The following is a 12,783-nucleotide window of genomic DNA, read 5'->3' on the forward strand; positions in this document are numbered from 1 at the left end:
TATGATCCTGATATCTCTTTTGGGGCCGTGTAGTCCCTCGACGAATCGCGCATCGGGTCCGACCTCCTGCAGAGACTAAACGATGTTCAAACGAAGTCGAATTTGATTTAGTTTCTTTAGGTAAAGCCCCGTAAATGAAATCTTTCTAATCAGGGTTCGAATCGCTTGTGCCTGGGAGTGTGATTGCCATTCCCTCTTGTCTTTCTCTATTTCTGTATCCTGTCACCAAAACCTTCTTTCTTTCCGTAACGTACATCACCTGAATGCTCCCTTCCACGCGCCATGCTCAGAAGCGGGAGAAGTAACTGAAATACGACCAAGGAGAAGGTATGACTTCCTCCAGCTGGTCGGCCGACTTTCCTGAGGAAAAAGGACATAAAAGGTGCCATTCGATTCGCACGCTCTTAATCAGATAAGGAAGGAGAAGACATCCTCAATTAAAGACTCCGGATCGTTCCGGCGCTCATTGCCTCGATGACCAGCTGACCATTTAGCAAAATCACTAGTTCAATCAATTGATCCCTCCTTCGAATGAGGCGTCCTTAGTCTATTGACTACGGCCGATACCGCAAAGAAGCGACTCCTGTTCATACAAAGGTGGAAGCGTAAGACTTAGTCCCACCGTTCCCTGAGCTGGTTAGTCTGGATTGGAGAGATCTCTCTCAACCCTGAGATCTATTTTTGAATGCCCAGAGTGACGGGTAAAGGAAAAATCCGTCTATCTGATAACGGATCACCGGTAAATGAGCGAAAAAAAAAATGTTCTTCGCCCCACCACCCTGAAATTGTGGAAAGGACGTGAATTCTTTATTGCGTACGTGTATCATCATCGACATAAATCTAGTGTGCTGGTTTCATACCTTCGGCCGGTGGCTTCAGCATTAGCTTTCAAATGAAAATGCATGAGGTACCTCTCGTTTAACGGAACGTATCGCTCCATCTGATAAAAAAAGAGGAATTATTACGAAGGAATATTTTTATCGCTGGTCATTCGATCGGGTTGAAATTGAGCCATTTTATCAGATTAGAAAACTTTTCTTCGAACACCTTTATCCGTCGCATTGTGTATATTCTCTACGTCAATAACAGGCCAATACACCTTCAACTTGACGAAAAGATAGTCCCCGGCATATAGGAAAAAGATGTCGAGACTGGGCAATCTGCTATTCGTAGCAACACTGTTCGCAAGTGCTGCACAAGCAGCGACTATAGAGCATTGGTGGAATATCACGTATACTCAAGCGAACCCTGATGGTGTAAGTGAACAGTCTTGCATATGCACAGGTTCACACTGACGAAAAGGCTCTTTAGCTGCAAGAAAGAAGGGTGATAGGTGTCAACAACTCATGGCCGTGAGTACCAGTTCATCTTTGTCGTTCAATTGATGGTGGCTAACGTATGAAGACATGTAGTGTACCAATGCTCACCGCTACTCAGGGTGACATTCTGATCATGCACGTCACCAACGGTCTGGGTGACGATACAATTGGAACATCATTACACACTCATGGAATGTTCTTCAATGGATCAAATTGGGCGGATGGTGCTGTTGGAACTACCCAATGTCCGATTCCTAATGGCCAAACCATGGATTACTTGATTGATACAACACTTCAAACTGGTACATATTGGATTCACGGACATCATGAAGGTCAAAACACTGATGGATTACGAGCACGTGAGTGACAAGGAGCTGTATCCAAGGAAGTTCTAACCACTAATAGGATGAATAGCCTTTGTGATTTCCCCTCAAAACGCTACTGGGCGATCAGACGATGTTAAATGGGACGAAGAGTACACCCTTGTAGTGTCTGATTGGTGCGTATTTTTACGCTTTCATCTGCAGGTCCCACCTTTGCTGAGTAGCTAATCGTTTCTTACAGGTACCATGATGAATACCCCGACATGATCAAGAACGAATTCCTGACATGGACCAATCCGACTGGAGCTGAGCCCGTCCCAAGTGAGTCACCGTAATCTTTTGCCTGAGTTAGTCACTACGTGCTGATTCATCGTCCATCACTAGATTCCGCCGTATGCTATGTGGCGCAAAACGGTAGTTACTTGCACAGCAATGAAGATCTCTCAAAGGGAGTCGGAGTAAGCGATGATGCAACTATCAATTTCGAAGCTGGTAAAACATACAAAATCCACGTCGTCAATATGGGTACCTTGGGAAGTAAGTGGACGACACCTAGTACGAGACAGAAGGAACCACTGACGCCAAAATGTGTACAGTGTTCTGGATTAAGATGGATCAACACGTAATGAAGATCATCGAGATGGACGGTATCGAACACGAACCTTATGAAATCGATGTATTGACTGTATCAGTAGCTCAAAGATATTCTATCATCGTTGAAGCCCTCAATACAACTGGAACAAATTACGCAATGATGATCATGCAAGATACCGATATGTACGTGAATTTTCTTTCTCCTCATGTAGTACATGGCTATTATATATAGTCCGAGTACAGATTGGGCTCAATTTCAATTTGAAATAGGTACGATGCTGTACCGGACGATTTACAACTGAACAACACTATCCAAATCGTCTATGATTCAGGTGCTGCAAAAGGTGAAGCTGTGGAAGTTGGAATCGATGATATTCCAACCTTCAACGATACTCAATTAGTACCAGTACTCAAGAATGAGCTTCTTCATCCTGATGTCGAATTCGAATTGAATGCTTATTTCGACGTAAGTTGGTCATACTCTGCTCGAGATTGTTACCAGAAATACTGATATTTTAGCGGCTCAATAGACTTACGATGATGGTACCAACCGAGCTTCATGTGAGTAGGCTGTCTTTAGCCTGTGTCAAGAGAACAAAACCTTATACGATTCACTGTCTGTAGTCAACAACATCACCTATCAAATGCCCATGGTTCCTTCGATGTTGACTGCCGCCTCAATGGGTCAAGACGCTTATGACGTTGCTGTATACGGTGCTCAAACCAACGCTTTCGTTACAAAGCATATGCAAGTTGTCCAATTGACTGTATTCAATTGGGACGCAGGATTCCATCCATTCCATTTCCACGGGTGAGTTCATAAATAGCCTTAAAAGCGATTCTGGCCAACGAAAGCTGACTCCGGAAATCAAATCATGCGTAGACATGAGTTCCAAGTGGTACATAAATCATTTGACGTAACTTCAGATGATCCAGTAATTAATCCACCCATAAACGAAAATCAATCTAATCCAGCCAGAAGAGATACCATCGTCATCCCTCCTACTGGAAGTGTTACTCTAAGATGGAGAGCCGATAATCCAGGTGCATGGATGTTCCATTGCCATGTAAGTTTCTATACAGAAAGAACCGTCCTACCCTCAAACAGGATGCTGATTCAAATACTGAATAGATCGATTGGCATTTATCATCTGGTTTGGCAGCGATCTTCTTGGAAGCAGTAGATGCTTTCCAAGCTACTAATCAAACCACAAATGCTACACCCCAACAAGTTTTAGATCAATGTGCTTATTGGAAAACACCTACTTCAGGCAACATTGTTGGAAAGTTTTCAACGACAGATTTCAAGGGGCAACCCTATGGTCCATTCCCACTCAAGATGGTAAGTAATTGTCCCACTCTGCTGAGAACAAATTCATATGTTATGGTCACTGATATTTGCCTGTGAGTTTAGGGATGGACATCAAAAGCTATCGGTGCTTTGGCAGGATGTATCATAACTGTTATTTTGGGAATAGCAACTATCGTTTGGTACGCTTCAGGTGAACTTGATGAATCTGAGCTGGAAGAAGAAGTTAAATATAAGCTGGATGCTAAAAAAGCTAAAACTCCTTTATGGAAGAAAGTCTTACCAAACAAGGGGAATTAAAGACAACGTTTGATCACCAGTTTTATAATAGATCAGTACTTGATATGAGCATACAGGAAGGAAGGCTTTCTAAATCAAACACAATGCAATATATGACATGACGAAAAAATTCAATTCTACTTATAGAAACACAGAACAAATGATGTATGGGAAATTTCTAGACAACTTTTCACTCTCTCGCATTCACCCCGCTTTGCCCTTAACCTGACGATCCATAACTCTGCAATGGCTTATTTCTTTCCAATCTTGTGCATCTCCTCTAAAACGTCCAGGATGGTACTCGCACTCCAAGCTTGTGTATTACATGAATCGTAACAGTATTGACCGTCTATAATTGACGTTGTATCATTAGCCTCAGACTCGGCCAGGTATAGAGCCGGTTCAAATGAAGAATTAATGAGGAACGCAATCTCGACCAGCAGTAGTTGCTCGGCTGAGGACAATAACCAGAATTGACAAACTCACTGCTGTTGGTTAATTCAGGAAGACCTCTCCAAGGATCATTCGTAATATGTTGAGCATGACTTTGCAAGATGTTGGAGATGTGGTGCATGGTCTGAGTAGCATCCTGAATGGGAATAGAGTCAGTCTAAAGGCCGAGCGAGATATCAAACATGCTGTGTTAACACTTCGAATATCCAGACTTACTTTCTTGCCCTCGCCAGCAATCCGGTCGAATTTGAGATACGCCATGAGGAACCAGCCTGTAGGGAAACCCCATTCTGGTCCTTGGTGGTACTAAGGTCTATTTGTATCAGCAGTCACCCCAATGCCTTCGGATATATGAGCCTGCAGATCAAATACTCACGTTCCATCCTTTAGCAATAGCCTGATCGTGACTATCATTGGAATTATCGTAGTCTCCTCTGTATTGACTATCGGAAGGATCGAGAGTTTTGAATCCTAATGGACCTCGAAGAACAGCTTCGGCGATTTGAAGAGCTCCAATCGCTTTTTCTGGTGTGAAAAGTTCCGGTGCAACAATCATAGGTAAAGTGTAATTACATCGAAGCTTTATAAGAGTCAGATTGAGCCTTGCATTAATAAGAGAGGGGTTTAACATACTTGATAGTCACTCCACTCTCGCTCTTTGGGAGTACCATATACATCCTTGTAGATACCTCTTCGATTCACCATTCCCGAGTTGATATCGTATTTGGAGTCTTCGGAAGGATCAGATGGGACATAATAGCATTTCTCGAAAGAAGCTTGAATGAGGTCGGCCCATTCTTTATAGGTGACAGTTCGAGTTTCACCTTTAATCGTAGCTTTTACACCCTTGAAAGGCCATTTGCCCGCTTTGCTAAGACCATCAACCCAACTCAATGTACTCTTGAGTAGACCGGTGATTTCAACGGGTGCACCATCACGAGGAGTAGCAGGTAGACCTTTGTTGCCGGCCTTGTCGGAGGAACCCATCTTGTCCATCCATGTACTAGATCACATTTGGGTTGTCAGCTAGATCACGAGAATTACAATACATGTAATGATTGATCCGAGACTTGAGACTCACCCGCAGTTGTACCTGTTACCGCCAAATATGATACCAGTTGACCAGTCTACCCAGATCTTTTGGTTGAAACCTTCGTCTTTCATATCCATATCGAGATTAGGTCCAGCCTGTACATATCAGCCACATCAGCCTGTCGCTCCGGCTATATTGCATCCAATGACTCACGTTATATTCCCTGAATTCGATGCCTTGAGCATGTCGTTGCAAGATTTCTTGCACAAGTTCAGCAACAGTACTTTCGTACTCGAATGCTCTGGGATGATCCCATTCTACCCAAGTATCATCTGCGGGGAATCTTCGTTTGACTTTATCGTTCAACAAAGCAAGACCGTTTGGACACATCTTAGTGTAATCTTGGATGTTTTGACAGAACCACCCTACGAGTAAATGATTGTCAGCGGGTTAATCATTATACGACTGATGACCGTAACGGAAGTCTTCTGGGAGATTTCTCTCAGGGAATTGGTGCTTCAAGAGCAGCGGACAAATGTCACTCACATGGCCCATCACGACAGTTGTATCTGGGGGTTTTGGTAGAATCAAGCAAGTTTGGGATCAGACCATGTTTGAGTGTACTTCCAAAAGATAAGATATGATCTCTTGCTGCCGGGAAGTTTCCTGTTGTAAGGAAAAGACCTCTGAGAGAGATGAACTGTTGCCAGGGCAAAGAAATTAGCTTAGGCATTACATGTCGAGGAGGATGAGAGGAACATTGCCTCCGTTCTGGGTTATTAGTGGAATGAGTGATCACTTACAACATCTCGACCCCAACATCTAGCCCAACCTGCGGCGAAATGCGGTAAACCTGCAGCCAATGAAGGTACGGGTTTTGCGGGATTGATGGAAGCAGATTTGACAAGACCGTACATTTGTACGGAACATAAAGCTAAATCATGAGTGAAGGAATGTCCTGAAGAGATGAACTCGGAACATTGTTCCACTACAGCTTTTCGAGCAGCTTTATATGCTTCGTACATTACTAAAGCGAAATATTTCGGTCTCATGAATCCGGGACAAGTGGATTTGATTAATTCGAATCTTTCGGATAACCATTGATGAGGTTTAGCCAATCGAGGTAGATCGCCAACTTGCCTAAGTAGCATAAGCCATCAGTCTACGTTCTACGCACGTGACAATCACCACCTATGGGAAAAGGATCGATCTCCAGTGTGAATGGTGTACGACCAATACTCACTTCTCCAATCGCTTTAAGACGTAATCCATTGCCCACGTGCCCTCTCTTAGGTGAGCGCATAGAGGATGACCGAGGTCGTTACTCTTCATGATCTCTCTTAATGGGTGCATCCATCCTTCCAGACCACAATAGACTAAGCTACCGTAATTGGGGATGGTGTATGTTCCATCACCACCCGTTGCATCTTTCTCTTCTCCATCAGCTCGATGAAGGATCACGTTGAGATCGACGAGATCAAGTTCGGAATAAGCCTCAACAGCTCCAGTCTTGATGATCTGATCGAGGTCGGACTTTATTTCATCCATCGAAGTGGAAAAAACCATGATGCTTCCAGGGTCAAAGTGGTCAGGTACATTGATCTCGCAATATTGGCCATCGCCATCTTGGCCTCTGGTGATACTAGGTTCAGCAACTTCCTCCAATTTGGAGGGAATACCTTTATGCGTTTTGGCATTAGGGTCCCATGAGCTGAAATCGGTGGTGACAGATGCACCGAATAAGTAGGAGATGTTGGTTCGGGAGAGTTTGATCGGTTTGACTGATTGGACGAACGAGATTGTCAGTGAAATACCAAAAGAGACATCGCAATCGGGAGAAAACTCACTCCATCCTCTGCCTGAGAAGCCCTTAAAGGCGGTGTGAGCAATGAGCATGTAACCTTTATGGGTAATAGGGTGTACTCGGTGAATCATGATGTACTATAAGAAATCTTCAGTCAGCTCGAATTGACCTAAAATGTAGCGAGCTAATGTACCTGTCCTTCTTCATGTACATGACCTTCGGTGAACCCTTCTTCCATCATTTGAGTGTGCAGGTGGTTAAGTATTCTCTTGACCTTTCCAATTCCATTTTCATTCTGGTCGGCTACTTCGTATGGTCGGTTATCCGTAACTAAATCCAAGAGTTTGGGATATAAGTCATCGAAACCTTTGTTTGATCCTAAAGCTGCTCGAGAGAATGTGACCAGGGCCCCGGTCGATAGAGCATCTTCAGCGGTTCTCTTGTCGAATGGAGATTGGTTATCGTGAGTCAGATCGTAGAACACGGCGTGAGGAACTGATCCTTGAAGGGGTGTAACGATACAAGGTCGTGTAGCCCCTTTACCGAAAGGTGGTGCGAGTTCATCGGACGATGAAAGACAGGCAGAGTCCATTGATCCTAGATGCAGGGACTTGTGAGCTTACCCCTCTACGATAGTCACCGGAAGTGTTTCAACTTACCAACAGGCTTACCCAGACCAAATCGCCAAAGTCTGTTAGGGATTAGAATAGTCAATTGGAGGAACCTCTTGCTGGAGGCTTCTAGAACAAATAAAAACGCTTACTCACAAATCAGCGAAGTTTTTGACATTGTCACCGTTGTAAGCCTCTCTAACCAGACTGTTGATTCCTAATTCTCTAACAAACTTGAGATCCATCTCTGAGCTTCCAGTGAAAAGTTCAGCCATGATATACAAATTAGGGTTTACTCTTCTTCCGGCATCGATTACAGCTTCACCCAGATGCAGAGGTGTAGAATGACAATTATCCAATCGGAAACCATCAAAAGTCGCTGCTAAAAGTTCGGCATATTTGATCATATGATCCCATAACCATGGATTATCATCTCTGCCAGATCCATAACGAAGTTTCACACAATCATCCCATACTATAACCTGTCGACGGATGTAAGCTTTGGATGGATATTCAGCAAAGTTTTGCAATGGATCGGCACCCCACATCCACCCATTATTGGCTAAAGCAAGAGAATCTTTGGGGTGTTTGGAAGTGGTTTCGTTCGAAGGAAGTCTGGTAAAGTATTTTTCGACAAGCGGTCGTCTATAAAAATGGTTTAGCATTAGCTGCAGGTCCATCGACGAGACGTGAGAAAGCTCACTCTTCAGTGATGGCACCGATCTTAGGTCCTCCATCTTCTAATCGGGTGAATCTCAATCTTCCAACCATACCTTCGATAGCAGCGTTGACATCATCGTTGCATTCCGCGTACAAGTCGACATTGAGCACATCAAGAACCTCTCCCCATCGCTTAGCTTGAGTCTCAGGTGATTCACTTGGATAAGCAGATTGGATCAATCCAGCCGCCAATTCAGGTTTAACAGTTGAGCAGAATCTCGAAGAGTAAGCCTTGAAGTTCTCAATGAATCCAGGGGTTGATTTGATGATTTCAGCTAATTGTGACGCCGATTGGTTGGAAACATTTGATCCTTCCCATTTCTTTGGTGAGGGTTTGTTTCGCAGTAAAGATGATCTAACTGAAGACACAGATGCCTGTACATCAAACACATAGAATTCCCATAAACGAGAATCGTCGATAGCTTTTTTCATTGCTGGGATCAGTTTTTGCAAGTCGCCTTCGGAATTGAGTGTCGTAGGTAATCCGAGAGAAGAGAGATTCGATGATAACGAAAGAATGGCATCTTCAAGCTCTACTGCAGGAGCGAGATGAGGAGTATTTTGAGGTGAGTAACCTAGTAGTGCGTCAACATGTTAGCAATGACGACCGTCACGACATTTGTACGCAATGATGATTAGTCCATCTAATTGGGAGATGATCTAACTACGCTTGCGAATCACTTACCTGCTTCGGGATGTTGCTCTAGCCAGGGAGAGTCGAAAGCCATATGATTCAATACTACATCAGTTATACCACCTAAACCATATTTCTCTTTAGCTAATTTGATAATTTTTTCAATTTCTGCATATCCTCCATCTTTCACATTATGATTCACCAAGATAGCTTGATCGTAGCTCAATTGATCTTGGATCGAATAAGGACTTCCTGAGCTACCTCTTTGTTGTAAAGGTGCCCAATGAAGCATATTATATCCACGTCTAGAAGCTTCAACGAAATGTTTTTCCCAATCTGAAGTTTTGCCCATCCATTTAGCCAATACAGATAAGATTATCAATCCATCTAATGAGACATTGGTGGATTTGGGCAAGATTGCACCTGATGAGGTGTCCTTCAATGGGTTGACTTTAGAAGGGAAGAAAGATGTACGTTGAGGCAAGAGGATGAGTGGATCAACGTTGAAGTATCCTTTTCTGCCTTGAATTCGAGGTGAAGAGGGAGTAGGTCCATCGTATTCAAGATAATAGCAGAATGCACCTGGTGCTGATATGGGAAGGTCGATTTGAATGGGTCTGGTAGAATCATCGATTGTTGGCTTTCTCCACGATTATCCAAGTGGATATGTTCACTCACTTGCTCATATCGGTGGGTAGCTTTCTTTCTTTCCAATCACCTCTTTGGAACACACCCCCGTCCATAGGGAAGTCAGACTTCAGAACACCATTTCGAGTTACGTTAGTCCCCGGTCGAATGGAGAATCTGAGAACGTATGGTCGGACGGGAGGTGGAAGCCGGATGTACTGTGGGTGATGTTAGTATATCATTATGTGTAGTGGTCGCCCCAGTGTGACCGATCCCCCGTTCCATCCCAAGCTGGGAGCTGATTGTTAATCAGAGACCTTTTCACCCCTGAACTCCTAGTGTATACGTTGCCCCTGTCCTTGCTCAAGCTCAACGAAGAAATACTCACATCTTTACCCTCTCCTGGTCCACCATCATTCTCCAAAGCCAATTCCCAGACTTGAACCTCCTTGCCATCGTTGCTTTCCCCCTTGAAAAAAGCTATCGCTTCATCTTGAGGTGTCTTGGGTGTTCTTAATCCATCCACTGGTACTTGAGATTCCCCGTTACCATTAAGAGGTAATTGGATGTTTGTAGGTTTAACTGATACCATGGTTTAGGTGCTGTATTATAGTTGATGATCACGAAAAGAAGAAAACGAAAAGGGTGATTGTATGACTCGAGGAAAGAGAACAGGTATACAAAGGTATATACGTGGAATGAGTGAAGTAGTAAAGCTGCAACAATGAACGTGGTTGATTTTGGCTTTGCGGATATTGATGTTCTAGGTGTTTATATGAATCAATTTGAGCGGGGTAAGTGGATAGTAACCTTCTATGGTATTCGCGTTTCGATGATATATAAGGTATCACACCAAGGATGAAGCAAGGCTGAATTGAATCTTGTTTCTATTTGAGCACTACGAGTACTCTCTACTGATCACAGCTTGGTCGTCTTGATAATTTCAATTGGTTTCTTGGGATTTCCCAAATTGCCAAATTCAGGGAGGGAAGGGGGATGATATTTTTGAGACGACGTTGAAGGATGACGTGGTGGCGCGAACTTAAGGAAAATGTCTAAATGCGGGTAATGAATCCCATATGGTCAGTACAAAAGGTAGCATTTCATGGTGCTCCGTGTTGTTTAGTTCAGATCACCAACCGGGGCTTGATGGTGGTCCATGAAGCATACAGCATATACACAAGCGAGGGTTAATGCAGTCAAGACAGCGACGGTGAAAAGCCCAGCAGCGACCATTAGTCAATCACCGAACACTCGCTCGTACTCTGGACAGATTAATCATCATTTCAGGCCCAAGTCAGACAGCGAGGCTGAATCTTCGTCATCAGTCATCTTCAAAACATTGGAATACATCTAGAATCTCTTCGGACCAATCAACAGGTCGAACAGCAGCATATCCCGAAATCCGATGTTAGCTTTGGAACATTGAAGTAAAAAACGATTCAGCCTCTCTTTGTTTATCTTTGACTTTGACTTTCCATTCGGTCATCGACCTTGTTGTCACCCTTACATCATGCCAAATTCACCTTCTTTCTTCTCTCGAAGGCCAAGAGCACCACCTCCACCCCCGGTGACCACATTTTATCTATCTTCGCCCTCTCCTTCGACCTCGTCTCTGCGTCCTATCCCACCTCCCAGCTCGCCAAGCGCTATACCCTCTCATACTTTGATATTCTCATTGACACATCCGCATCCGTCAAGTTCACAAGCGACTTCATTCTTCCTCGATTGTATACCTGATCCAATTGGATTCCTCTATCATTCTTCTTCATTCATCTCGAAACGTCTCAGCCTGAGCAATAGCGATCAGATAGAGTGGAGACATCAATTGATACAACTGGAACTGGAAGATAAAGATGGTTTAGCAGCTACTTCAGGTGGTAAAATTGCTGTCAGTTTGAAATGGGTAGAGAGGATCATGCATGAAGTTCAAAGAGGTAGTAAGAACGTACAAAGCGCTATCAAGGAATTCAAAGGTGTTTGTGAGTTCGGTTTCTTGATGTGTCTTGGATCTGCTTTTCACAAAAGGACTTCGAAGAGGAGCAATTTCTTTTCCTCACTAGCCCTATCCACTGTCCTCTCGAGGTTACAGACACGGTTTACATGCAGGGAATACATCACCTGACCATTATCTTTCCTATTGGTCCACTGATGATCTCTTATCTCACCATATCTGGACTTCTGCTAATACTGTAATAACGTAGTACTACACGAGCTAGTCCATACGATCCAACATGACGGTTTCGGATCCACGCCAGGATGGTTGATAGAGTCCATAGCCGATTACGTTCGACTATTAGCTAGTCTGGGTCCTGAACATTGGCGGGGGAGTGGATCAGGTAAGACTGATAAAGGTTGGGAAGAAGGATATGATATTGGTGCTAGGTTCTTAGAGTGGTTGACTGGATTACATCAACCACCTTCTGTTCCCCAGGACAGAACACGAGTGGAAGGTAGTGGATCGATACCTACTCAAATGGTACCAACTCCAACAAAGATCAATATTGATCAACCAAGGGAAAGTCAATATCCGAATCCAACATACAAAGAACAAACCCCTATGCCACCGACCAAACCTAAAGAGAGACCCGGACCATTCCCTGATCTAGTGAGATTGATAGATGCTAGATTGAGATATGAGAAATGGGAAGATGAATGGTGGGTCGAAATGACCGGATTAAGTCTAGAAGGATTATGGAATCAATACATGAAATATTATGGGAGATCATAGATTCCAATAATGTGAAATCAGAAAAAGTAGAGAACGCGGAAACACGATCACTTGCATTGTATGAGAACCTCTTTTTACCTATACCATAAAGTCATGGCTGAATGTCCTGTTGTATAACATGTATATAATGTCATATCTACACGTGGTATGTTTTGGTATGCAAACACATTGGATCTCACTGCTTGAACATAACGCCATCTACTTCTTGTCATGCGAGTCCTCTTCTGCTGATATTGAAATCAGACTTGACATCGAACACCAGCGTATTGACCCGAAACACACATCGTATACTACATTGAAATGAATACAAAACCCTCGTACTGACCCTTTGATTGCAAGACAAACT

The 12,783-nt window shown here is 43.6% G+C and overlaps 3 protein-coding genes across 3 annotated transcripts; 2 read left to right on the forward strand and 1 right to left on the reverse strand.

Annotated features, from left to right (window-relative positions):
- Positions 1 to 1,142: 1,142 nt before the first annotated feature.
- On the forward strand, positions 1,143 to 3,845 carry IL334_001437 (uncharacterized protein; the record flags this gene model as incomplete). The annotated part of the gene is made up of 13 exons (XM_062933194.1): positions 1,143 to 1,256; positions 1,312 to 1,352; positions 1,413 to 1,678; positions 1,734 to 1,818; positions 1,884 to 1,963; positions 2,027 to 2,179; positions 2,239 to 2,419; positions 2,507 to 2,702; positions 2,767 to 2,797; positions 2,861 to 3,047; positions 3,120 to 3,303; positions 3,369 to 3,578; positions 3,651 to 3,845. 13 exons carry the CDS (start codon positions 1,143 to 1,145, stop codon positions 3,843 to 3,845), a joined length of 1,923 nt encoding a protein of 640 aa, XP_062789245.1.
- A 230-nt stretch (positions 3,846 to 4,075) lies between these two features.
- Positions 4,076 to 10,298, reverse strand: IL334_001438 (glycogen debranching enzyme; the record flags this gene model as incomplete). The annotated part of the gene is made up of 18 exons (XM_062933195.1): positions 4,076 to 4,173; positions 4,311 to 4,413; positions 4,494 to 4,583; positions 4,654 to 4,857; positions 4,911 to 5,280; positions 5,359 to 5,465; positions 5,524 to 5,735; positions 5,857 to 6,010; positions 6,114 to 6,450; positions 6,554 to 7,091; positions 7,158 to 7,251; positions 7,308 to 7,711; positions 7,774 to 7,805; positions 7,882 to 8,370; positions 8,429 to 9,020; positions 9,131 to 9,696; positions 9,758 to 9,924; positions 10,095 to 10,298. 18 exons carry the CDS (start codon positions 10,296 to 10,298, stop codon positions 4,076 to 4,078), a joined length of 4,761 nt encoding a protein of 1,586 aa, XP_062789246.1.
- Positions 10,299 to 11,219: 921 nt separating this feature from the next.
- On the forward strand, positions 11,220 to 12,437 carry IL334_001439 (uncharacterized protein; the record flags this gene model as incomplete). The annotated part of the gene is made up of 2 exons (XM_062933196.1): positions 11,220 to 11,688; positions 11,911 to 12,437. 2 exons carry the CDS (start codon positions 11,220 to 11,222, stop codon positions 12,435 to 12,437), a joined length of 996 nt encoding a protein of 331 aa, XP_062789247.1.
- Between the last annotated feature and the right edge of the window lie 346 nt (positions 12,438 to 12,783).

This window comes from Kwoniella shivajii, chromosome 2 (genome assembly GCF_035658355.1).
Source record: "Kwoniella shivajii chromosome 2, complete sequence".
Classification (NCBI taxonomy): Eukaryota; Fungi; Basidiomycota; class Tremellomycetes; order Tremellales; family Cryptococcaceae; genus Kwoniella; species Kwoniella shivajii.